This window comes from Bombus bifarius, unplaced genomic scaffold (genome assembly GCF_011952205.1).
Source record: "Bombus bifarius isolate JDL3187 unplaced genomic scaffold, Bbif_JDL3187 scf7180000009125, whole genome shotgun sequence".
NCBI classification, from domain to species: domain Eukaryota; kingdom Metazoa; phylum Arthropoda; class Insecta; order Hymenoptera; family Apidae; genus Bombus; species Bombus bifarius.
In genome coordinates this window covers 3,168,577-3,196,558 of record NW_022884914.1, presented here as the reverse complement: position 1 = coordinate 3,196,558, position 27,982 = coordinate 3,168,577, and the positions used below count along the sequence as shown (strand labels likewise).

Genomic DNA, 27,982 nt, shown 5'->3' with positions numbered 1-27,982 from the left:
TCAATCTATTTCCTTACGGAATAATTCCCTTCCAGAACAAACGAATAAAACCCATTCGAGTTAAATGCGTCGTTAAACCAAAGCTTGCTAAAAATATGCAATAGAAAATTGACTCGTTCCGCAACTGAAATCGTCTGCGTACAACAGGAGAAGCCATTCAGACACCAAAATTAATCATCGGCCGCTGTAAAGGTGAAAAAGAAGAAAACGGCAACTTAGTGACACTGTAAACACGGCAAACGATAAAAGTAAAAATAGAAAGAAGCCTACGATGAGAAAAAGAGGCAGGATAAACCCGGCGACGAGCACAAATCATAATAACAACGTTGATACATCGTCCGGGAATCGAGAGTGAAATCGCGTTGGTTTTTGATTATCGAACTCGGCGCGAATTACATACTATGTAATTAATGAGTTGGTTTGGATCCCTCGCGGAACGAGAACCGATAACGCGGCATTCTGTTACAGATAATTTTCGAGCTGTTCGTGTATCTCTCCCTGTCCCTCCCGCCCAGTCTACGAGCCTAGCGGCCGGTCGCATGAAATACGTCGAATTCGACCGACATTGCGGAATCGCGAGTGCTGCAGTAAATTTGCACCCACGCCTGGCTGTCGCCCAATTCCACCAGGTCTACCCCCACCACGCGGCCCAAAAATATACGAGCGTGGCGCGCGCGAGTAGCCGCCGCTATCTAGCGGCCACCGGCCGAAGTTCACGCAATGCCGCACGCATGTAATTGACGCACGTTGCGCGGAAGCGCAACGTACGGTTTTTCCAACGCTCGATGCGATCGAGGCGAGGGCAGACACGAACTACCTGTGTTTTATTGTTTTCAGGTTTATATTGTGTGGTTTGATGAACGACTTTTGATTGAATATAATTGGTAGGTTTTATTGGACCGTTGGTAAAATTTGTAGGGGAAGTTAGAATATTTAAGGAGTAGGAGGTAGTTTATGGAAATATTAGGATTTTGGCTGGAAAGATGAGAAATAATTTCTTACTTTGGAAGTTGGAAATTTGCATAAGAGAGGGAACTTTGAAAATAGCAGCTGGGATTATACAAAGAAATGAAATAATAGAGGGCCAGTACTGAAAATAACGATTCAATTGTAGTTATCGTTGAACATTTGCGTCGATGTTCAGGTTCCTGGAAACTTTTAATCCTTGCATTATTCAACCATTGTCGATCATATCAGAAATAAATTCGAATTTTCAAAAATTAAAAGAACGAAGATTTTCTAACTCGTCAGAGTAATATTAATTATACCAACGATAAAATCAATTAACACCAACACTCACAGATTGAAATTATTAAGAAATTTCGTTAAACATCTTTCTAAGCTCTATTAAAATCTTGTCGAAATTTCGTCGGCGGTGCGACTGATATCACTGCGCGTTCATCTACACGTAGGTAGATATCGTGGGTCAGGAACGAAGAAGAACGTGTAAAAGAGATAGATACAGGAAGGGAAATGACATTGAGGGAGGGCAGCAAAGCAGTACAGGAGGAATGGATGGGAATAAGGGTTGAGGATATTCCAACGAAGATAGGGTTACTCATTGTGCGTAGGAGGGTAGCGCCAGGCTAGCGCGGCAGTCCGTTGTTTTATTTCTACTTGTCAGACCGAGAAGCATAGTAATAAAGCTTGCAGAAGGGTCGGGACATACCGTCCTCGTTTTATCATAGTCGTCTTAGCTGGCGAATGACAAAAATTAAAGCTGTTCCTTGTAGAATCATGGATTTGCTGGAGTAAACGTTTTCTTATGTGAAGACGAATATTGAGGCTCGGATTTATGTAAGTCCCGATCGTATTTCCAAGGTTACGACCGTAACAAAATTTTTTTGTAAATGATCGAAATTTTGTAAACGGATATTTGATATTTGTATTAAATTAATTATGTATTTTACTTGTGTTGGTATTTATATCGCAATAATATAAATTAATGTTTGCAGAGGTCAGGGTGAGTGTTTATCGACATACAGTGTGATTTTAGGATATTTGAGATATGCTTCAGTAAAAAATAATTGCTACTCGACTTTGAGAATGAGAAATATATATAATTCATGTACTCTTTAGTTACATGTAGATCGAATACCTTTAATTCACAGGTTCCATTTGTTTCATTGATATATGTGAAACTAAAAATGATTTTCCGGGTTAACATATAATGCGTATAAATACAAAGAAGTCGTCTAAGTAGCGAACTAACCAATTATATATTACATGGATACTTCAATCTTGAACGCTTTTCTGTTATCCAATATTCCTTCAACTAACATTTAATGATATCTATCTAATCGGCGTTTCAATAATACCGATATAACACTAATTACACTCTTCATACTATCAACTCGAGAAAACCACATTCTAATCAATACTGTTACGATCATACGCATAAATTATCATCGACTTCTTTTTACCTTCGTTTCATCTACAATCGCACGTCTAAAAATCTCAGCCTCGATCTAAATACCAATAACTCAACGTTCCCCTGAGATATGCACATTAGTAGTACAGCCATCCAATTGGACAAAGGGAACGCGTAAATTTGCGTGTCGTTTTTGTCAGATATACCTCGTTTATCAGACTAGTTCGTGCGACAGGTCCTCTGATGGCGTTATCATGAAATATTTCGTGACCCGAATTTCGGAATTGCACGACACCCGCTTACCACCCTATCAGCAACGTCTAATGGTGAATTGTGCGAGCGTGTTGCGTGAGTGGCGGTGCGTGCGTCCATACAATACGTGCACCATGATTACACGCACGAATAGAAAGAAAAACGGAAGGAGAAGGAATAAAAAAAAAAAAAAGAAAGAAACAGAAACGCTCGGTAATTTGCAACGTGGTTGCTCTCAATGGTTGCTTAAAAATGGCCAACTGAGAGATTACGTGTTATCACTGACCAATCGGGTGATAACCAGCACCATTAAACTGATCTTAAAGTATGATAGCTAGTACGTGCAATCACTGCAATCTGTGCGATCCTGATAGTACACGTGTCTTGTTTGCAGCTCGATCGTTGATTCACTTGGCTCGAGTTCATTCGGTTTTGGTATTGGTCCAGATATAGGTTCTTACTTTCGATCGATATAGTATGTTATTTTCGTTTACTCATTTATTTTTCGTCATTTTTAAAATGTTGAAGATTGTGAAAAATAAGATTTGATAAAGGAAATTATTTGATGTTTCGAGGAAGGAATTGTTGAAGAGCGTTTAGGAAGTGCTGCAGAATCTTGAGTTTTTTATTTTGGTTTTGTTTCGATACGTTTCGAATATCGATCGAACAAGATGTTATCAGAATATAAGATAAATGTAATGTTTTTCTGCAACAGTTCTAGATTATGGCGCAGTTTTTTTTTTTTGTTTTATGCATTCAACGAGTAAATGAATTGAAATGCAAATGATTGATACTTCGTACGTTCTCGTAACAAAAATGTAATTCAATGGATGAATCCTCCATTGAATAATAATGATACAACGCGTCTGCTAACTATCATGCGTGAATGTTCGTGTAATAATCGCGTTTTTATCATTTTCGATCGTTTCTAGAAAAATAGATAGCGATTTTGTGCAACTACGAGCCAATTCAATTATTTCGAGCTAAGGATACACTCTAATTCGAGTTACTACGATTCTCCTCCACGTTCTGCCGATCAATACAAGTTCTGGGAATATCTGTCATGTCGAATTTCAGTCGTACTTCTGACAAAATCAACGTTCACATTTTAATTCAATTAGACAGGCGATACATTAAAAAATAGACAAAGATTAGAAGAAAGAAAGAGAGAAGAAAAGCATAAATATAGAATGATATAAATACAAATACAGAATAGATCGTAAATATCAATTAATTCCTGAATTAATTTTTCAATTTTAAATGTCTATTACAGTTGAACAAATGTAATCAAAGAGCGAATTTCTTTGTGATATTAAGGGCACAGCAAAATCGAATTACAGCGGAAAGTTTCACAAATCTGCAAAAGATTCAACAGTTTCAGGAAGTTATGAAACGTGGGTCAAACAAATCTTCTCTCGTCTAACGATAATTTGCAGCACGGGAACCGAGAGTCAACCAAACTTTTCTAACAGTTTCTAAAACACACCAGGGCCGCTTTGGCCATGACACACATAGGAACCAGCCTTTCGCATCCTCTCTTAAAAAAACATCCAACGGTCTATACCCATAATTCATTCAAAGCCTCTTACGTTCTATCTTCTACGCATTTTTCCCTCGTATCTTTGCAAAAAATACAGGATTACTTCATGGAGATACGATTATCAAATGTGTTTTAATTTTGCTACTTCTGATTCGTGACATTCAGTTTGAAACAATCACGTGATCTACGCGAAAATAAGTTGGCAATTCCATTTTACTCTTCGTTGAACAAGTAGGCTAGAAACTTCGCTCAACGGCTTGACGTTGTGTAATTATATAGTTCGTAGTTGCATTAGAAGCTACTTTCGTAACCTAAATAGTTTCGATTTTACGTTATGAATGATAATGATAATAAGTTTTATACTATTGCGATGAACAGATTTCTGATAAATTCAGAACAGATTCGGATAAATAACTATATATATATTCGAAATAATTCTCTAATTACTCGCTCATCGTGTCTTTAAAATACTGAGAAAAATTTGCCGAATTAAACCGAGAAAACGTTCTATGCTTGTACTGCACTTTGATATGATAACATTTTGTTATGCTTCAAAGAGACGAAAGAAATTCAGAAATTATAAACAATACAAATCCAAACTAATCTGAAGAAAGTAATATATAAGTAGTATTTTATAGAGCACTTAATTTACACCAATACGAAATTAAAGATATTCTTCATAGATAAAGTTATTGAAATAACCAGTGCTTAACTAATTCAATATAATGCGATATACTATGAACTAGTCTTCGCTATTTCTCGATTACCAATCGTGAATAATAATATATGATATGAATATAAAATCACAGAGGGTTGCATAAAATTTCATCTAACAATAGAATATCGTTAGCTCAACCAATCCTTAAGATACCACGGGTCAAGGAATGATTTCGCGGTGTTGCTGCATTGTGCAATGATTCTCAGCGGTTGGAGGTTAAACCCGGATTCGAGGCTCGCGCATTGCGAGAACCGAGAAGGACTAATCGTTTCTAAGAACCCGTGGCCTAAATCGGCTGACGATAGGTATTCTTAAACCCGATTCGAGCATGTTTACGCGTGATACATCAAACACCGACGAAATCCCCGTGAACTTAAAGAAACAACAAGCCCAAATAAACGCTAACGACTCATAAAATATGATTTAGAAACTCACATTTTCTTTAACCTCTTTACCTCTAGTCACACTTATGGTACCTAATAATGACTTGGATATGAGAAACACGAGTTAGACTTGTGGTACAGTTATATTTTCATTTTGAATTCTAGAAAGTGTGTATAATGAGCAACGTAATATGATGAACTTTGATATTTTTTTCATGACATAATACACATAATTTGAACATATTCAAATTGAGAATATGATTTTTTATCGAATTTCAAGATTTTGTAACCTACCGAAAAAGTATACTTTACCACAATCTGAATATTAGAATTTTGGAGTAAAATCCACATTAGAGATTTGATTTCACGAATCTTTATATGAAATAAACTCACTGTCTACGTTATACATTCAATTATTATATTTTACAATATCGTCATAGATATCTGACAGAGGAGAATGTGAAATTTCAATGAATAGGTAAATGTTTAACCACATAACATCAATTTTCCTCATTTATAAAATCACCAAAAACAAATTATCTATAATACTTCGACTCCTTTTCTTTGCCACGTCTGAATCAGTAAACAATAATCGTTAAACTTCTTTCATCAACAGAAAATGAAAATAAAAATTCTAAAAGGACAATATTAGTAAATGTAAATATTCAAATAGTACCAGGTGCAGACAGATTGTGTTCCCTAAATTCTTCCTTCTGGAAATCCCCTTTAAAGCAGAATATTTAATTTCGTTGAACCACCTCTGCACGATAATTGCGAAAATTATTTAAATTATTAAACGGGAACCGTACACAAAACTAGATACACCGACAAAGGACAGTTTCGCGAAGTGATTCCCATGATTGGACGAGCACGAAAGCGTCGTGCAGACGTCGCGGCGCTTCCGCATACGGAATTAATAGTCGGAAACGACGAATTAATGTTTCAAAAAGGCGCATGGTACTCGTGTACTGGGAAATTTCTGGCGTGGTTGAGCGCGTGCACATCTAGATGAAAGTTTTACGAGGCACGTGCACGAAATTGCAGTCAACTGGAGGTAGAATAAGTAGAATGGAACAGCGCGAAGAAGACAGACGAAGTAGATGCGGTCGCGGTGCATCGATTCGAACAGACGTGGCAACGGTTTCTGTCCTGTTCATCTATAATTCAGCGTCGCGACGCGCACTGTCCTTTTGAACACGGAACTTTCGTGTTGTAACGAAAGAAATATGATGATAATTCGAATGACGAAAGAGGTCTCGGCGCGAAGACACATCTTTTCATATTTGCTCCTGGGTAAAGTTTGCGATTATGTCAAGGTACGAGTAGAAAGATTATTTTCAGATGTGCAGATTGTGCAATAATTTAAAGAGTAATACTATTTCGTAAGAAATCGTTTTTTTACTTCTTGCCTTTATAATAGTTTCCCGAAATGTTAACGTTTTTAATTTCAAAATACGTAAAGAATATTTAAGGAAGAAAAGATACATTTGGGAAATATGTGACAAAACTGAGGACGTCGTAAGCGAATTAACTGCTCAACATTTTACCGATATTCGATTGGTGGATAAATAAATGTGGCTGACACCCAAACTTACTAATGGTTCTAATGGCTCTTTCAATTCTCGGTAAGAGATCGAAATGACATCGAAATTAGATGGTCCATGGCCTGGAAAGAAGGACGCGCGAAGGAAGGACGACGAGAGTATAATAGAATGGCCGAGAACGACGAGAGAAAGTCAACACGTTCTTAGAAGAAAGAACCAAGCAATGACGTAATTACAGTCACGCATGTTTTAGAAACCCCTGAAATTATCGATCAAGCATCGAATCTTACCACAAAAAAAAAAAAAAGAAAGAAAGAAAGAAAGAAAAGGCTACATAAATTCATAAGAAAACACCGTATTCAAACCGTATTTTACGCTCCATCGTAGAAATCTTGTGCAATCTTGAAACGCAACGAATCGTACGTATGAAAGATAAGGATAAAGAAAGAGAGAAAGTACCAAGAACCTCTAACAAAAAGCTAACATCTAACGACGAAGTTAAAGCTAGCATAACTGTACATTTAATAGAATGTCTCAACAATCCCATAACCGTTTCGTTTCCTCACGGTTCCGCTCATTCCGCTGGTTGGTGCCGCGACAATTCCACCGAACGTCTAATCGACGCTCTAACGTCTATTCGCGTTACGAAACGGCCAGAAAGCGGACGAAAAAGGCCTTTCTCTTTTCGCTCCTCGGCTCCTTCCTTGCTCTTTTCCTCTTCCGTAGACACAGCTGAACGAGCTCGATCCCTTTCTCCTCGTCTTCTTTTCTCGTGAGAGGAAAGCGCGGCTTGCTCGAGCACGGTTAATGTCAATAACCGTTGCATTAGTTGACGGTTCGCTTCTTTCTTTACCGTCGCGGCCTGTCCGCTCATCTAACAGCGATTAAAAATGGTTAAAGCGTGATCCGCGAAATCGAACGATCCTGGACCTCCAGCGTCGATCATAGTGATCGTACGTACGTGTAGGGTTGCGAGCCACCCTACACGATCTACTAAACGACTCTACCCGTTTTACGTTGGCCGTGTCGTGTCGTGGCGTCATACGCCTGGTGATTTGCTCGCCGGAGCAAAAGATGTTCCCAGTGGCTGCACCGTCGCCTGCATCCTCTTTGTACACTTTGTTCACACCGTGAAGGCGAGGCAACCGGTCTCGTTCTAAGGTAGAATATGTTCCGTCAGTCGGGTGGGCGTCCATCGGCATACGTAAATCCTGCCTAACGACGGTTCTCGTCGTCGCCGATGTTGTCGTTGCTCTCTTTTTGCGCGTTAGACCCCACCGTCCAGCGGAGGATCATCTCCGAGGTAAAAAATACCACTGGCCAAGCGAGAAAGAGAGTGGAAGGGAGCGAGGGAGCGAAATTTTCGAGGACGATGATGTGGTATCGCTGTTGCGCCGAGGGCCGACGTCGATACGACATCGCGACAGCACCACGCTGACGTCGCGGTGACATTTAAGAGCGACTCGACTGTCGAGTTTCTGAAAATAATTTTTTAGCCTTCCAGCCAGCGACCGGGGGTTCACGCGAGAAGGTTCGATCGAACAGAGCCTTCGCAACTGTAAAGGCTCTTTCGTTCTTTTCGAGGCATTCGGGATGTTATTAAGGAGTCGGCTTTCGTTATGAATTTCTGGGAGATTTTGGTCAGTGAGTGTAAAGAATGAAGTGCGATTATTCGAGATGTTGATGAGAATGATACTTCCTTCGGTTTACTTTACATTCGTTTCAGGTATCGTTTGAAGAATCTTTCATTTATTTTTGCAATACTTAAGAACAGGTATTTCATGTACGAAGAAGCTCTTTAGTACAATCTAATAAATTCATAAATCTGAGAATTTCGATTTCAAGGATGCCCCGAGATAGTAACTTTGTTCGTCTTATTACTCAAACCATCGTCCAAATCGCCTCGTGACAGACGAAGTATGGTATTGGAAGGGGGCGACGAGAGGCACGAGTTGCAACATCAAGAAAGCTCCACGTGCAACCGATGATGCAACGATTAACCGTGCATTTTGTAACATTAGATTTGAAAGGCCTTGCCTTCTGGCAACGCATTGGCCCAGATAGAAGGTTTCGCCTTCGTTAACCCTTAGCACACCCAACGTGAAGTTAGAAATTCTAATACGATACAGACGCATACTACGACACATGATATAAAACTTATAATATTCGAGCTGAAAATATTTAAAGTAAAATTTGGATCTTATTTATTCTCTTTTTTTAATTATGTACATTTAATTACGTGTATCATCGATTGGCTCGGAATATCTTACATCTCTGTACATTCCTGTTTAGCTGAATGAGATCTTTGCTTTTGGAAGAAATATTCTTATACGAAACGGGTTCGCGTAATCGTTTACACAAGAGTGTTATTCGCGCTGGTTGTGAATCGAAAGCCACGTGGTACGTTTACGTAAAGTTTGGTAAACTTCTGTAGTCGACGATGCTCGAAACAATAACTCAAACTGTTACACACGATCCGCTGTTCAGAGTCTACACTGGCATATTCTTTCCGCGAAAATCTTTAATTTCAAGCATCGGATTATTAACTAATAATCGGCAGTTGTACTTTTCTCTAGTTAATTATTATGACCATTTCTATTTTTATCTGTTTAAAATATCTATTCGTCGACGTTCTCCTGTATTTCATTTTCTGCTTGAGTTTTGCACAAAATGTTCTGATTATATCAAGACTAAGGAATGAATAAACTCAGACTTACCATCCGGAGTGGAAACAGTGCCAGCCTTGCTAATTTTCGTATTCCACATAGCAGGAGTGGTGGGTGCAGGACTGAGATCAGGAGTCGGCGGATGAGCGGGCGGCAGGGGAACTATGGCGTGGCCAACTTGTCCCCCGTGTTGAATGTGGTCCGAATTTGAACCGTAATGACCACCATCGAACCCCCTTCCACCGGAATAAACCTCACCTGACAATCTTTCTGCCAATTTTTCTGCCCTTTCCCGATCGGTCATCGCCACTGGTTCTTGCTTTATTCGAAGATCTACGCACACAAGACCAAACAATTTGTTAAAGTTTTATGAACACACAAATTATACAATAAAATAACGAATATGATCGATTACGACAAAATAATCTTTGAATTCTCAATACCTAAAAAATTTTCTCAATCTAATTTATATTACGTTATAATATCGTTATATTGTTTATTATATTATTATAATATCGTAATATTATATTTGTGAAACGAAACGGAATATAGACAAAAATTGAAATAAAAATTTTGTAAACGCATGGAAATACGCATAGATAGATGAATTATTTAAAAAATGGCCAACCTTCGGCTACGCTTTCTTTGAGATCGCAATTGCTACGTTCCTCGGACCTCGCTCGTTCCAATTCTTGTTCCAATTCTGTCGGTGTGTGAGGTGCGGTGTGGGGATGTGCGGGCGTTTCTGAAGGGTAGATGAACGGCTGGTAGAAGTGGTTCTCCAGGAGAAGCGGATGTGGCGCTGATGCGGGCCGGAAGGCAGTGCCATCGCGCAACACGCTCGCCCTTCCCAAGGTATCGACGTCGCTGGGCGATCTAAAAATATCCCCAAAAAACGTTCGATATCGTGTGAAAGTATGCTTAACAATTTCACAAAGTTTAGGCAATCTATAGCGACGAATTATATCAGACTTTGATCCCTCGATAATCATTTTCCATATCTTACAAACTTTAAAGAAGGATTTATCCAACTGGAAAAACAACCAAACTTCATTTTTAGAAGAATATAATTTTCCTTTCGCTATCTAATATTTTAACTGGATCATTCCTTGATTATAAGCTTCTATAATTATGAGATTGACAATCAATTTCAGTTTACCTAATTCCAGTTCTTACGCATGATATGTGATATAGTTTATCGTTGACACAGAAATGAAAAGATACGTAGAAAATGAGAATATGGGAGCTTTCATAACCAAAACAAGATTAACGATTCCAGTTATGAGTTAATTTAATTAACGATACCATATTAGTAGTAGCTCAACGAAATCTAACAAAATGGCCACTTTGGAAAAAGCTACATCGAAACATCCTAAACCACACTGCGTGTTACCTAACACCTAATCCAACAATTCTTTCCTAATGTAAGTACATCCATATATTCTTCGATATAATGGCTGTCTATTACATTTCATCAAAGAGTAAGCCGTACGGCACAACGATTAATCGCAGATACAACGGAATGCGAGGCATGATTCTCGATATCTTAGTCGTTAGACGTGGTAGGAAGGTCATGGCAATTCTGTTTGAAAATTTCATGCGTGCGAGTCCTTCGCGGTGCGGTAAAAGGGCTTACCTCATCAGCCTTTTCGGCGGACTTTCGTAATAGTGAGAGGTAGTGGAATAGAGGCTGGGCACGGTGTAAGCAGGAGCGGGCGAAGGTACCGGTGTGGGGGTCCTCTTCATGGTGTTTCTCACCATGGTTGCCTCACCCGCTTCGCTCATATCGCTCACTTCGCCAACTCCTCCACCGACGCCGCTGGCACCACCAGCTGCGTTACCATTTCCACTGACGCTTCCGCTCACGTTCCCGCTTCCGTTGTCTCCGCTACCGCTGCTACCACCGCCATTGCTACCACCTCCGCCATCCCCGGCGTCCGTCGATGAGCTATTGTTCTCCGCAGCGTGCCTCTGCGCTACTGCCAATTTCTCGTGCTCGATAGACAGACCCTTTACCTGTAATTTCAACAAGATTGACGATTTAACGATTTTACGGTTGACAGATGCGATATAGCAAGGTTGTAAAATCAGTTAGAGATTAGAATTTACGATCTCCGACGAAAGCGTTAAGCAAGGTCGGCAATTGATCTAGCCACAGGTAAAATCGTACATGTGTTCTACATAGACGTGGCCATTTATCCCAGTTTTCTGAACTCAATTTTTGTCATTGTTAACAGCTCAATTATAAGGTATAAACTAGAAGTTTGCAGACGAGGTATAATCGTCCTTCTTTGTAAAGAGACCGTTTTCTTTTATGAGCTACAAAAAATCTAGATAGCCTATCAATCGCTTTGAAGTTTTCAACGAGCAATAATTAAACTACAGTAGAATATCATGATCGAAGTAGAAGATAAAATTGTAGGATAATTCTACCAACTTGCAAATCTTTCGGTAAGAAAATCTTAACGTGTCAAAATAATAGAAACGGAAAACAGTTGTACATATTATTATAGAACAAAGATATTTTTACAAGAAATATCTCGAACGATGTTATAATCGACGATAATATATTGATATCACAATCTACTAAATTGCTCCAACGAAAATCGACATAGTCTAGCTTCGTGTTCTCGCTTCGAAAACAGGAACTCTTGGCCATTAATCGCGGCCAAAAATAAAAAGACGGTCCCCGAAAGTATGCAAGGTGCGCGTTCGCGCTTCAAACACATGACTGCTATTTAGGGCAGTTATTTCAAAAGAGATGAAATAAGTCGCATACTTGAAGGCATTCGGCTGCTTTGAGGAAAGAGCTGAGGGATTCCTGGGACACGTGGACCTCTCCACGGTACATGAATTCGAGAAGGGACGCCATATTGTGGGCACTCGTCCCGTCGAGAATAACGATCAGTCCCGCGGGAGAAGGAGGCATTCCTTCGAAGAGCTCTTGAAAGTGTTTGCTGCATGCTGCGAGGATTAACCTGTGTGCCTTGAACGTTACTCCTGAAACACACGCAACAATACAGATTCGTTAGACAACTTTCTTCATAATATTATACTCGAGATACGTGGCGTGCTTCGGAAATTCGTTTAAGCTACCTACTTCGAAGTCTAAGGTTCCTCCCTTTTGGAAAGTTCGTTCGTTTCAATAGCAATGTGATGATAATGACTGTCTTGCATAAAAGTGTTTAATCTGAACTTTTTTACATAAAGAATTAGATTAGGAAAAAACTGTACAGTATAACAAATGAAATATATTTTGTATCGGGCGACTTTTCATGCTATCGTTACACGAGATCAGAAGATTATTCGTAATCTTGAAATTTTTAGATTTATTGAAATCTAAGATTCATTTATATTAGAAACTATATAGTAACGACATAGTAAACCAAAATGATAGAACTCTACAGGCAGTTTCAGATAATTCTCCATTAATAAACCCTAAACATTCATAGCATGCCTTCGTAAATTTCCAATTTATACCGCACCAATTTTTTAAACGCACTATACAATTTCTAAATTTCGATAATTTAAACCACATGACCGTTGTATCTGGTAAGATAATACCGCGTGAGCGACAAAAGACGATCGCTTTGCATAGGACTGAATTACGCGTGTTTTTCAAGAACTATTCGATTTTCGTTAGCCGTGTGTTTCTATTCTGTACTATTCTTTTCTTTCTTTTTCTCACGGTTTTCATAGCACGGCCGCAGGACCGCGGGAATTTTGGCGTGCAAAGGATGTGATGACTGTCAAACCCTTTTTTTCCTCTCGCTCTGTATTTCCCTTCGCGAGCGAGCATAAAGGAACCGAGGAGGCAGCGCCAGCTTGACGCCGATGCCCTTTCTTGCAGCCCGTTGGTTATGTAGGTCATCCTTGGACACGATCTTCCGTAATTTACAATTCACGTGCGCAAGTGTAACGTGCGCGTAATACGATATCGGTGCGCGTTCAACGAATATGGCGCCGCATAGGTTGTAACGACAAATCCGTGAGGTACATATATTTTCATCCTCCAGATTGTCGTTAGTTTAGGTCAGATAGGGTACGGTCTATCTTGAATTCAGAGAAGGAAAGGGGAACGAAATTGAGAATTTTTTTGGTACATAAATGTTTCGTGATGTTATGCGATGCGTTATCGCTTTTCAACCATCCGCGTTGTAAGTTTCAATGAATTCACTTTTTACGCTGGAAGGTTGGTTAAGTTGATCGAGATGATATTAAAACTAATTGAAACGTAAAGAAACGAATTTTTTGGACGATTTAGAGAATAATTCAAATTTTTGGGGCTAAAAACAATACCTGTTGGGTATAGAAATATCGATACCAAATTTGTTTATTTCAGAAAATGGTATAGCGGTTATATGAAATTTACAGAGTCTAACGAAACTCGGTAAAATTCTGAAATCTTATTGTTGAAAACTAGTTGAACATTCTACTAATATGAAACGTTCAAGATATTCCTTATTCGTCGTCAATGCTATACATATGTATCTGTATGTTTTTGTTTTAATCACAATTTTTATGCAACAGAAGTACGAATGAAATTATGTACAGCGTAATGAAGAGACAATCAACAATGTTCGATTAGCTTTGTACAAACTTGTTTCCGTCTGTGATATAAGCACCTGATGAACTCCTCGAAAACCTTGTGGAAGGATGGTTATGCAGGAACCGAGGAAGATGAGAGGAGACGCAATAACACGATATCCTAGGAATAAGGAAATCAAGAAGGAAAAAAAGACGCAAGAACGGCCGACCAGGTGGCCGAAACCACCTGCCTTTCGGAATGGTTCACCTAACTAAAGCGTATCAAGTTCTTTGAGACTCCTTGACATTCGAAGATTGGTTGAAAAAAAGAACAAATTCCGAACCCCTTCGAGAGCTGCTTCTTATACTCCACGTGTATGCAAATGACACCGAAATTCCATTATTATTTAACTAGCTCCTATTTTTTTATGAGTCTGTAACCATCGATAGAAACTAAAATCATAGGAATCGTCAAACTGAATATATGCTGTGATTTTGAAGTAGAGCGATACTGAAAAATTTGCCATATTCGGTGTGTTCTGGATCATCCCACAACCTGAACGTTATAAACATTCAATTAGGTTGACAATAATAATAATTATAATCTACAAGTTCAAGCATATTCAATTAAGTGTTCAAATTTAAGTTTTATTACATTTTCGCGTATTTTGCAATAAAAATATATCGCATATTTTGTAAGAAATAAGTTTGATAAGAAATTGCAATAAAAATATTAGGAAACCTTGGAATAATAGATCGACAAATATTACGATCCTTTAGCATAAAGAAAGAAACAGAACGAATGAAAGGAATCTCTTGATAAAATTCATCAGCTTCGATATCAAAATATACTTTCATTTTCACTGTGAACGATAAAAACGATAAACATTTTTTTTCAACGAACAATATCATAGTGATTTTGATCAAAAAGTACCATTAAATAATGTTAAATACGATTGCAGATGGTGGAATAATCGGCTGTGTTGTATCAAGTATAGAAACGCAAAGATTACAATATTTGCAACCTGCCAAATATAGCAAGCTGTGTATCGTTACAGGTATCCGAGCCAAATATATATCCTAGATGTGTGGTGTGCAGGGGCCAACGACCGAGTCGCGTGTGCGTGTGTGGGCGTTTTGCGTAGCGTGTTCGTAGCTTATGCCAGCGGCTCGTAACCAGGACCCGGAAACATGTGCCTGGCATTCCCGCATCCTTTGTGTGGATCGACGCAGCGAAAATAAGACGCGGATGTGTTTCAGCTTGGAATCTTTCAGACACTCCTACGATCTACGAACGGCGCAATAATACGATAATACTCTTTTTGCGTATGATATCTTCTTTCTCGAGATATAGTGGTGCATTTTAAAGAGTTACAATTCTTTTGTTCTCTATCTTATGTCTCTATCTTACGTACTTTCTACGTATATTGCGTATTTACAATTTTTGTTTAACTTTATCGCGATCGCGGTCTTTCTTTTTTCGTTTAGCAGATTTTTAATTTTGGAAAGTTCGATCTTGCATCAAAAGAATAGTTTCTGTGAGAGAAGAAAGGAACGAAAATACGATCATGTCGAAGAAACAGGACTTCAATCGTGATGTTTCTCAACAGATTTGAAAGGATTGTGCAAGAAAATTAAACGCTATACTGAAATTAATATTGTATCAATTTGTACTACATAAAGATTTTTGTCAGAAAGATAACTCGTATTTTAGTTAAATTAAAAGTAAATAGCATATTGAAAGAATTGTTTGCGCTTTTACTTTCTTTTAGACCTATCTTGCTTCAGTAATATACATACGAATATTCTCGTTCATCTAGCTTTTGTAACTATCCTGGGTCACTGCTGACTCACACGCCATGGAATGAATAACTTTGGCGCTCAATAAAGTATACAATCTTTTTTAAAAATGTATTACTATTGGCGTATATGACTCAGATATTACTATAACAAACATTAAACACCGTGGTTCAGTAAAATTTAGGTCCAGGACGTTACTTGTCATCTATTTTTAAACATACTTATTATCTTATTTAGAAACGCCGATGCAACGTATACTTTTTGTCGAAATGCTATGTGAATGTTTATACACTAATGGAAAATTTAAATATTTAAAAATGTGAACGTAGAAAACATGTAAAAATGTATAAAATATCTAGAATAAAATACTCTTTATAGCAGTTAGAGAACGAGACATGTAAAAAAATACACGTGTAATCAAGTACGCATCTTAACAGTAAGTCTATGATTGTATGTCGATCTCAGTCGTTGAACGAGTAAGTTTCTAAACCGAATGATACGCGAGAATTGTTTATATGCCGTTATTTTATCGCTATCGGTACACCATTATCGTTCGAAATTTGCTGCAAAATTTTTAATCTCGAAAATAGCGCACCCAAATTATGCGATAGCAATGTTAGATACATTGCAACACGTGGATAAACCATTTCACTCGAGATTTCCGTCTCTCGAGCTTTTTAAATCAAGATTCTCAACAGAAAGACGCCTGTCTCTTTCAAAATTATATATTCATCGTGACTTCGTCGTTACATCGTTACAACTATAGCCAAACAGCTTATTAGAAAGAAGTTTAATTTGGAATGAATAAAATTTCTTAAATTTTGTTTATATAATGAAACGAAGATCGAAACTTCGAAGCAAGCCAATGAACATCACTGTTCACTATAACCAAACAATCAGTGGTAGGATCATGTTAAACGAATCCCATTAGCTTAAGAACGAAATATTAATTCACTACGTCCACAGGCTCTACGTCGAGAAGAAACTTGCAAATAACACGCGCTCAGTTACGCAACGGAGCAATGCACTCTTCACGGGCAATCTATTCATACTTCAAGGCCAGCTGCTAAGAAGTTTTATGGGCTAGGGTTTTCAGTTTCCTACCATGGTCATCGTTCCCTCTACCATCGCACACCTTAATTCTATTACTCTGTGCACGTCTAACATACTGTACGGAGAACCCGGAAGCGCCATAAATTAAATGTCAGCGTTGCTGTTTCATAGAAAATAACGCGGATTTTGTTCAAACCTCTGATTCATTCCGCGATGGAATCTACGATACAAACATGTGAATATGTTACGCTTGAAAAATGCTACTGACGATAGCAATCTGGATTCTGTACGAGTTACTTGTGTACTTTGAAAAAATGTTAGTTTCTTAAAAATAAAATTGTAGCGGAGAATACAACGTATGAGATTAGTTGGTATCGTGCGGCGATTTAAAGCGTGTCCTACCTCGTGATTCGTAGAAATCATAAATCAAACGAATTAACCCTAGTTCGACTCCTGCGTCACTTTGACACGTGCGATAAATACAGAGAAATTACGTGTAAATGTAATGATGCGAATCTAATGTCTGAACGTATAGAAAAGTTTCGTTTCCTTGCTTTCCGTAATAATCAATCGACAATAACGCAATGATAAAATCAAATGATGAAAATAATGAAAAATCGATCTCGGAAAGCGTCGCTACTCGAGTATACATGGAATTACGTAGCGTTAATGTGAGATCATCGAGAAGTAAAACTACATACAGTTGGAACAAAAATATGTCTTCCACTCAATTACCTCTCATTTCACATTTAAATGAATATTCATCGCTATTTAGAAACCAAACCAACCAACTGAATTTGGTTACAAATTTCTTAATACCAGCTTAAATATTCAGCATTCGTTCTTTCGGAAATCAAACAATTTACCTCGGTGAGATCACTTTGACTTCTATGTAACTGCTTTTACAAACCTAAGGGGTAAGTTAATCTTGTAAGCCTACAATTATCTATAAACATATCTATACGCTACATCTATAAAATATATCTATAAAACTATTCCAAAAAGTAACGAAAAGAATCTCTTTCGCCGTAGCCCTATAGCGATAACATCCCAGCCACGTGGATCGCGTGCACGTTACTCAACATACCTCATCGAACGTACATCCATACATACATAACATGAGTAACACGCAGTATTTCGTGGTCCGATTGGAAGACGAGCGAAAAGATAAAGAGGTTGATTCGCTGGGAACGCGACAGGCTGCTGGTTGTACAGCGACAAAGAAAGGCAGAGCCAAGGGGCGAAAACGACGGTCAATGGCCTGACAAGGTCGCGAATGCAGAACGCACAAGCTAGTTCCCCTCTGTGTCTGAATTTTGCCGCCAGATTCCGCGGTACACGCGTATGATCGTACACATGCAGAGCACCGGGTGTCGCATCTGGTTTCGAACGAGCCGGCCAATCACGACGGTCGGCTTCCTTTGGTTCCGGCCAATGGCCGCGTGGGACCAAGGTCGCGGTGTTCACACATGTTCCCTTCGCTTATTATAGCCAAGTACTCACGCCGCTCGCTGCACGATCGCGACGATACGCGCGGATGCAGGGGAGGGGGCACGAATATACACGAAAGGGAACGAAGAATTGGGCGCGCGAAAATCGACGAGTGGTGGGGATGGCCGTGAGCTTTGAAACTTCGTCGCACGACCCAAAAATCGGCAGCCGCGACCACGTATACCGTGCAACCCCACGTGGCTGCATGCGGATGCTTTGCATTGGGCGAATATATAACATGTAACGATTTTTCATGAACTTTTGTTACTTGATATTCGTGCTGAAATATGCATTGCCAATGTAATCGTGGTAAGCAGAGAATATGGAGATTTTGCTCCATGTCGGTGATCGATATCCTCAATGCGGTAGCTTTATACGAAGAGCTGAGTATCATAGTGGTGTGAGCGAATCAGCTATTTTTTATAAAATTAACATTTTTCGAAAAATGTGTGAAAACGCATCACTGTATGATCGAATGTAAAATTTAAGGGATGACATTCTACAGATTTTAAATATATCGTCAAATCCGAATTCTCAAAAGCTTTATGATCGATAGACCTTCACATGTGGATTCAAAAATTGTTTCATTTACCGCGGAACCATATATAAAGGATGAAAACAAAAGTAGTGACAACAGGTTGAAATTAATTAGTTTAATTAAGTTGAAATAAGTACTTACTGAATGAATATAAGATATCCTAAGTCAGCATAAATTTGTAAATCATTCATTCGGAGCGAGGAAAGTTTTTTCTGATAATGTACTTTATCTTGATCAGTCATTTCATATTATTTCCCCTAACTTGGCGATAAAAAAAATTGTATAATTCACACACATAGAGCATCTTTACGAATGTAACGAAATGATAAAATGTTTTCATGTATGTAATTTCTAGTAATCCTACGCTTTCATAATACGAGCAGCGAATATAAGCGAACAGATAATTTACATTATCGTAAGAAAAAAACTGCAGTTTAATCTAAACGACCGATTTGAGAACTTATATCTAACTATTGTAAGATTCGTCATGTTTTTTTTCCTCCTCCCTATAACGTTTTTATCAACATAAAATTACCGATAAAATGAATTAAACAATTCCAAATAATTCGAATCAACGAATGATCAAAAGCATTAATAAGAGCAAAAATATTAATGTAAAGAGAAATGTGTGAAGTATAAGAAGAAGAATTAATAAACAAAGACACATACAAGTTTTCAAAAAAAGAGAAAATAAGAAATAAAACCAAAAAATTCCCATGTTTCTTCGACGTGGCAAAAGACAGAAGATATCGCAAATTTACGGTTATATTTATACGCGTTGCGTTTGTTTCAACAAAGGCCATAAATGCACGCACGAGTCCGCTAAGCGAGCGGGTTGTGTAATTGTGTCATTGACCTACTTAGTAGGCGGATGATTAATTCTCGATTCTAGAGAAAATTATCAGTACCTGGGCACCTGCATTTAGTTGGGTTTCACGCTCGAACATCGTTCGAAAGTGCACGAATATTTCATATTTTATCTGTGTGTGTTTTTTTTCATTTTATTACGAAGTTTTCGAAAGAGATGGGCGCATAATGTTATCGATCTACGTTTGTGACCACATGGTATTTAATATCGTAGTAATCTGATAACAGCAGCAACGCTATCAACAACGTGAAGTTTCGCAACTCTGCGTTTGCCTTGTAATACTAACAAATGCCAAAGGCCTTGAAATCACCTATAGTTCCACGCGTTCCATACTCAGTTTTCCAGTCTCGATGCTCGAACGATTGCGATTGTTCACGAAACGTAGGCTATGACAATCACTTCTAAAAAAAATATTCTTTCTCTTGCTGAATTCTGCGGTTGGTGCTTTATATTTTCCTTCCCATAAAAATTGAAGTAATTGAATTTTTAAATAAGAAAAATGTTATATTTAATCAAAAATAATATTACATTTAGAATCGATGATTGTAGCAGTTTCTCGAAAGAGGTTTCTTTATACGAAAAAAAGAGAAAGTACTGAACGACATGAAATTTTATTTCAATCCTTCTACGAAGCAAAAGAAGAAGTGAATGTAGACTACCATAGTTGCATATAAGAACAGGATGTTGCTACATAAAATCATGAAACTTCTATTCGAAACAACTCGATACAGAACTTGTATCTTTAATCATAGTTCGAGGCGATAATTTCAAGTACGTTAACCTGCATAAAAATGATAAAGAAAATAGATTTCTAAGAACGCCTTTCTGGAGCACACGAACAGAACTATCAACCTTATATTTTTTTCTTTGAACGCAAACCAGGTAAGATCGAGACCAACGTGAATCCTGCAAATCATATACTTTGCATTTCGCTCCTAACGTCCATCGTCGTTTTAAGAGAAAGGTTATACTGGTTCCGCGAGCAATTGTATGATTACGGTACTTTTATGCTCGGCTATAATATTCCAGGAATTCTTACCTTCGAAACTTCCATACTGCGAAATAGGTGAACGCTGGCGGTTATGGTCGTCACGTTTCTAATAGAAGCAGCAAATCGGCAAGAGAAGAGCCACGCAACAGGATTGACAAACAGAGAATGGATTAACGAGCAATCTCGAAGTAAGGTATCGGACTTTAGCATTTCATCTATTAGATGGGCCAACTCAATTAATCACTATGACTGCACGAGGAGAACCAGACGAGAGGAACGAGATGTTGTGAAAGCAACGACAAAATATTTGAACCACCGACGAACGATTTGGTCGCGTTTGAAAGCTGAACTACAGTTGTATTTCATCAAATTGATACGTCGTCTTATTGCTTAAGCGAGTTGATATTCTGTTACTCTCATTAAGTGATCGGACATACGATTTTTGGATATAATAAACATGAAAGGAATGTGATACAATTTGAAATAAATAAGAGATATATGATTAAGTATACGTAAAACGTTGAAGATTGAGTATTTTTGATATTTGATAAGAAGTCGAATGGCTTTGGATTATTTTGAGTCAAAGATAAAATTAAACGGAGTCAGGTGAAGTTATACCTCTAACGTAGGTATGTCTACCCGATAGAAAAAATGATATTCTTTGTTGAGTAAAATAAAAAGAATTACATTAAAAAAATGATTACATATTTCGTGATTAGTTTCACGAAAACTACATAGAAATTATAGAAAATATCTTGAAGACAAGGCTTCATCCAAATGTGAAAGGTACCAAAGGTAGTGTCGTCGTGAAAGTTTAAAATATTACAATTCATTGATAGTCAAAAGACTTTTCAATTAGTGCGTAATAACGTGGAAAGATAAATAAGACGCAGAAAAGTTTGCGAATTACTAGCGCGTGTACGAGTAGGAATTGATGAGAGGACGGAGTACGATGTCAATGGCCGGCATCCTGTTGCATCACAGCTAACCTTGACTCTAAGAAGTATATTTTGCTTCACTGAGTTCTCGAGTTTACGAGTCAAGTACGTTCACTCCCCATTTCTCGGTTGTCCCCTTTATATCGGTCGTACATCGAGTTTCTGAAACCTTCTTTGTACTCGACTATACATGATTTGCGATCGTTCCTAAACTACGTTCCATATCTCTATTTTTTGCTCGGATAACCAATATTTCTCATATTTTTTATATTTTTTAAACTAATACAGTTATATACTTAAGTAGGCTAAGTACTTAATACATAAATACATGAACTTTATGTGTTTCGTTTCAACAAAGAGAAGGATTTTGAATATTTCGACTCTTTGACAATGAACCACTAAAGACTCAAGTAAACTGTCAAATATAGTTGTGGGATACTATAAATTTCACTAAAGTGCTAAAAATTTACAGTGAATATGTATTCTCTGTATCTGGAATCAAATTGTAATTAAAACAACGATTGCTTTATATTTTCTTCAAAGCTGAGAAATGTTTCAACAATAAAAACACAATTAGAGATAGAAAATGATCCAATAGATGTGACAAGATTGATAACGTAATATATAGCAGGATTAATGAAAGCAATTTAATGATACAATTAACAAAATATATTTCTTGTCTGGTTAAAAAATATCTGCAAATTTTGAATATTTCCCGCAGAATAATAGGAAGTATTTATTTAGACGATTCTCTACGATTTTCCTGAAGAAAATCGGCTTGGACCGTAGAGTCCGGACACAGACCCCTTTATGTTCGCGAATAAAAATAGCAACAGCGTGTTACGTTCAACCGAGAATTCTTTATATTTTTGAATCGCCGTTCGAAATTCAAATAGCGGAAGTGTACCTGCGTTCGAACAGCCTTATCGACTAGATAACGCGCGTTTGATTTTATTTTTGTGCACGGTTAGAAGGCGTGCGTGTATCGTACGCGATCAATGAACGTGAATTCTGAAGAACCTGAATAGTGACGATTAGATGCGAATTACCAAAGACTCGTATAGCTTGTCGTTAATTTAACACCATATTGCAAACGGTCTTCCATATTTCTTTTAAAATAAATTATATAAATATGTAAGTATAACTGTGGAACTGTTCGACATTAATGAAATTTACCTTGACGATAATGTAATGTTATGCACGCAAATACCGTTTACTGAATTAGTCATCCTAGAACATTACTTCCTTCTTTAAGATGATGACTAACTAATTATAATATATTCAGAAAAATTATAAGCACGTTACAAGAGAATCGAAAATTGTCTACCATCCAAGAAATTCCATGATCAAACATTAGCAAACTCTATGGAACAGAGAAATGGTTAGTTCGTGCGATTGTCATAATCGTACATACGTACAACAATTATCACCATCGCATGAATAGCTACAATTCGTAAACAGTATTACATAAATCTACTTTGTCTCTTTCTAACGGCAAATTTATCGATAAAGTCGAATCCACTAATAATAAAAGCTGATATAGCTCGTGCTTCACGCTGGAACAAACATTTCCAGGCCTAAAACGCAGTATAGTAAGAAAAAGCGATATTTCATAGCGGATAAAAATTTGTAAAACATATGGATTTCATAGGACAGAGGATGTGTCGCGTTCTCACGACGTGTCCACATGCAGCCACGCACGGTGGCTACGCATCTGTGCGTGTTTCCGCGTGCGTCACTTCGAGTTCTGGTTGCAACATACAGCGGCGAACCAACGACACGGCCTAATTTCCTGCTTATGGCCGACCCTTTTGCTTCACCCAGATACCGTGCTGCCGCTCGGAACTGTGTCTGCCCACGCGTTATCGCGTTGCACTAAACACAGTGACCCAATAACAACGATTGATCTCGAAAGATAATCGTCCACAACGGCTCGTATCGCGGCGACTACGTCGCGTCGTGGATTTGGTCAAATCACGCTCTCTACGCCCGAAATATAATCTGGCGGAAAGATTTCGTGTCGCGTAATAACGATACGCGGCTAATGTATTTCCTCTGTTGGAAATTATTGTGTTATGAATATTCAGAATGACTAAGATTGCTGGATTTTAGGTTTTTAATGGATTTACGATGTGGAAGGAGGTTTATAATTATGAAATTATGACTGGTTTGCTTTATAGATGTTATAAATTAGTTAAAATCATGATTTGGAAAAAATTTAACTCGAATTCTTTTTGCTTCTTACACTCGAGAAACGATTGAAATCGAATATTTTTCAGATTTTTAGATTCGCTTCTCTTTTTTGGGGGGGAGGGGGGGGGGTAGGTAACGTTATATATATGTTTAATAATATAATATTTTTTGAGATATATAACAACGAAAGAAGGCTTGTTTGTTCGTTGCGTGTAACAATAACGTAAGAGGAGCAGTAATGGCATATTTACATAAAACTATGCCATGACCTTATATTATACGGTTCACAACACGTAAAAAGCAACGAACAGAGCGAAAATATTCGACGGCGCTAAAACGACTTCGCTTAATATTGATATCTTTGCCAGGAATAATCGCGTAAAAAAAAAAAGAGAAGATTCTGTCGCTAAAACAAGCAGCTTTTGCTCAATATAAGAAACCTCCTTAGTTTTCTAATAATACGAAAAATTATTAAACGTTTACTCTAAGAAGCCACACGTATCACATGCAAATAGATGCAATTATTTGGGTCATATTCAAATGAATTTTGGTCGCGATGGCCGCATAAGAAACCGTCTTTCGCATCTAAGGACAGCGTCCGGGATAGTTCCGCTCGGACACTAACAAACGGTATATGAATGTTTCTGGTCTAACGTTCCACGTGTCGCTTGCACACTCCGTATAATCTTGTAACGTTACACACATATACAGAAGCGATTGATCGCGCGGGCGCGCACACAGCTCACAAGCATACTTTCTCGCGTTTCGTTGATAACGCTTGTAAATTTCGATTTGTATGTAATTCGTCTTTTTTTTTCTTTTCTTCTCGATTTTTGCCCGAATATTTTCATATCGCAGATACACGTGTTCCTACTTCGTGCTTGACACATTTCTTACGGCGAAAGATTTATGTACTCGAGTCTTATCTTTCGCCTTGATATGTTATGCAACTTCCAACGCTGAATCAATACTAATATAAACCATACGTTTATGCGCTACATTTATTTTCGATTCTACAATATTGATTCGAGCCTCCCAGAAACCAAACTTCACCTCTAGTCAGTTTCTCAATTTCATTAAATATGTACGCGATTAACATTCACTATTCTGGAAATAGATTAGGTATCTACTTCCACGAGTTCATTTATTGCGAGAAGATGACACAAGTAATACGAGATTTCACAGTACATCTAAAAAATAATGTCTCTTACGTTATCATCGTTCTTTGTTTTTCGATTTATGGGATAGATCAATGTGGCTTGTGAACTAAACTCCATGTATCAAGTGTTTACATACTTACTAATTTTCTAAACAACAATTAATAATCCCATTATTAAAACAGGCTATATCGAAAAGAAAACAAACAACGTTATAAAGCAAAGCAAATGTACAAAGTATAATAACAATGGATCAGAAAACGAAGCGAATAACAATCTTAATTCTGCTATCTTAACTCCACGTCTAATCCATCTTTATGTTCAATGTTCCAACTTCGATCAGAAATTCTATCACAAGTTACTTGCAAGCTCGAAAGATACGCAACGTCCCACGCATTTATACATATAGAAATACGAATATACGTGTGCTGCGTGCCAGTGCGTATACCACGTGCCGATACGTTTGAAACAGTGTGCATCGCCTATACGGTTGAAGAAGACCGTGAAGAAGACTGTTAGATCTAACTGTAACCCAGACCTACTTTCGTCTTCCTTTGGACCTTCCAGCGATTACATACATCTGTGCGCATAGTCTGGTACGTATATATGTATACATATGCATCGACATACATACGCATACATATTCTTACATACACTGTCAGCCATAAGTATTACCAGCCGACGTTATCATTTAGTATATTATATAAATCATATGCTTCTCGCAGCTTTTATTTTCTAAGCATTTTTATTATTTATCTATTATTTCAACCGTATTATACGTGTCTTATAACGTAAAATACTAAAAGTAAAGCAAATCTCCTTACGAGTTTTTCAAACACATATATGTGTATGTATACTAACATACATTCATATATGCATATATACATACATGTACTTACGTATACATACGAACACACATTTGTACATGCGCACACATCTAAACCAGACGAGCATACGCATTGCTCAACCACACGATCTCATCTTTGGAGCACGCTACTACGTTCTTACCTCCCTTTTCCTCGACAGCAAACTTCGTCGTCCTTGAACCCTTCCCATCTACCGACCTCCCTTTTAGGTTCTCACCCTCTCTAGCTTCACGAGCAGAAAGACCACACTCCAGGCGACAAAGCATCGAGTTACTCCTCCCTGTTTCTCCCCATCGAAGTGGAGGAACGAGCGACTACGGATTTTCGTCGACTTTCGTCCACCTTCCCAACGAGGCGAGCAGATCCTACGACCTTCGTTAGAACTCTACGGGAGAGACTGGAAAGGAAACTTCTCCTTTCCCTTCGTTTCAAAGAAACTGTTCCACTAGGCAGAGCGCGTTAGAGGCTGTTTTCGTGAAATCAGGACGCGCGCGTGTGGACTAGAGAGAAAGCGTTAGAAAAGGAGAATCGAGCGTTCGTCGGAGGAAACGAGACCGTAAGGGGAATAGGGACAGTCGGGTAGATCGTTGCACGCGCGAACAAAAATTCATATCGCGTCGCGTACAAATGTAAAAAACGTCCGTTTCGGAAGTGTCCACCCGTTTCGGGGCCAGCGAAGGTTATCGCGAATCGCGCGGTTGGACTTTAGCTGTCCGACGTCGACATTGACGCGAGTTGCATGTTGAGAATTCGTCGCGAAAAAATAGCCTAAATGTAGATGAATTTGTAGAGATGTTCAGAGGGAAGCAAAGAAGATTGATATTGGTGGAACGATTTCGATTACATGTTCGATATGTCGGAAGATACGTAATTGGGTAACTGCGATTCTTACGAAGACTGTCCATTTCATCGGTCACTGCATGTCCGCTAATTACGATCTGTGTTATTATTTCCACTACACTTTTTGGCTCGTCTTTCGCTGATATTCGTTTAGCGAAACAATCTTAACGAGTACAACAAAATTTCTATAAGTGACATTTTTCACACAAAGATGTCAATATCGATAATCAAAAGCAAACAATTCTATCCATTAATTTCACGAAAATAGTGAACTATTAGGAAATATTAGAAAAATCCGTTTAATTAATGACATCCGATAGAGGATATATCCAAATTTTCTTAGAATTTCAACTTTCCTAAAGAGTCTTTCCCAAATTCCTGATCGTTGAAACGAAATCCTGGAAAACCAAGTATCTATGGGTGATATCACGCTATTAGAATTTCCAGCACACAACAGTCGATCGATTATGTTACCACTAGAAATAAAAGAAGACCAGGCGCAGCTAGTCTCGTTTCGATCGATCCACATAGCTCTTACGATTATCATGGGGAAAAAGCAGCACGATGGCACTTGGTGGGCTAACTAACCAATTAAGCGAGCGGTTCTGCGGTCTTCGCGAGCGATAGTGATTAATCGGTCGATCTAGTCAACTCACAACTTTCTCTACGTGCTGCATTTAACAGAACGCCGTTAGCCGCGTCTGAGTCGGTGTGACACCAATATCCACTCACTCATACTTTTGTATTCGACAATAGAATTTATAACGGTACTGCAGCGTCGATGCAGCGTGACACGTTATGCACGCAAGATTCCGATGATTCGGATCATTTCAATGTATGTACATATAAATTGCTTGATCAATATGTTTACGAGGGCATGACATCGGAGATTAGAAGAAACTCGAGCACGAGTCTCGAAAGTTGCACATTCTTTTTTATCCAGCAGAGTTGATAACGAAAGAAATATCCAGTTTCGTATGTTGGCTTATAGCAGCGTTATCATTGTGGCTGATAAGTTATGCCGAAATTTATTGACGTCGCAATCGCGAAGCCTCGGTAGTCTTCGCTCCGCGTGTAACTCGTTGCACACGGTGAGTCAATTTTTAGCAGTGTAAATACGAACAAGATCGTGCAATAACGATTGCCCTCGTGACGCATTTCTATTTGACATACGAACTGTGTAAGTATGCAGGTATCATCGAGTATTTCATTGTCTTCTTTTGTTCGATGCATAGGCTGCATTACT

The 27,982-nt window shown here is 38.2% G+C and overlaps 1 protein-coding gene across 6 annotated transcripts in view; it reads right to left on the bottom strand.

Moving 5' to 3' along the window:
- Positions 1-27,982, bottom strand: part of LOC117213648 (zinc finger protein chinmo) — a 72,573-nt gene that overhangs the window by 21,822 nt on the left and 22,769 nt on the right. For 4 of the 6 annotated variants that reach the window (XM_033459177.1, XM_033459178.1, XM_033459174.1 and 1 more), the window contains exons 3-6: positions 12,254-12,474; positions 11,111-11,490; positions 10,103-10,350; positions 9,526-9,807 (exon numbers count right to left, since the gene is read on the bottom strand). In XM_033459177.1, coding sequence (XP_033315068.1) covers positions 9,526-9,807; positions 10,103-10,350; positions 11,111-11,490; positions 12,254-12,474 — 1,131 coding nt within the window. Of the gene's footprint in view, positions 1-9,525; positions 9,808-10,102; positions 10,351-11,110; positions 11,491-12,253; positions 12,475-15,030; positions 15,450-26,038; positions 27,025-27,982 lie in introns of those variants that run through there. The other 2 variants (XM_033459176.1, XM_033459175.1) reach the window with 2 other exon arrangements.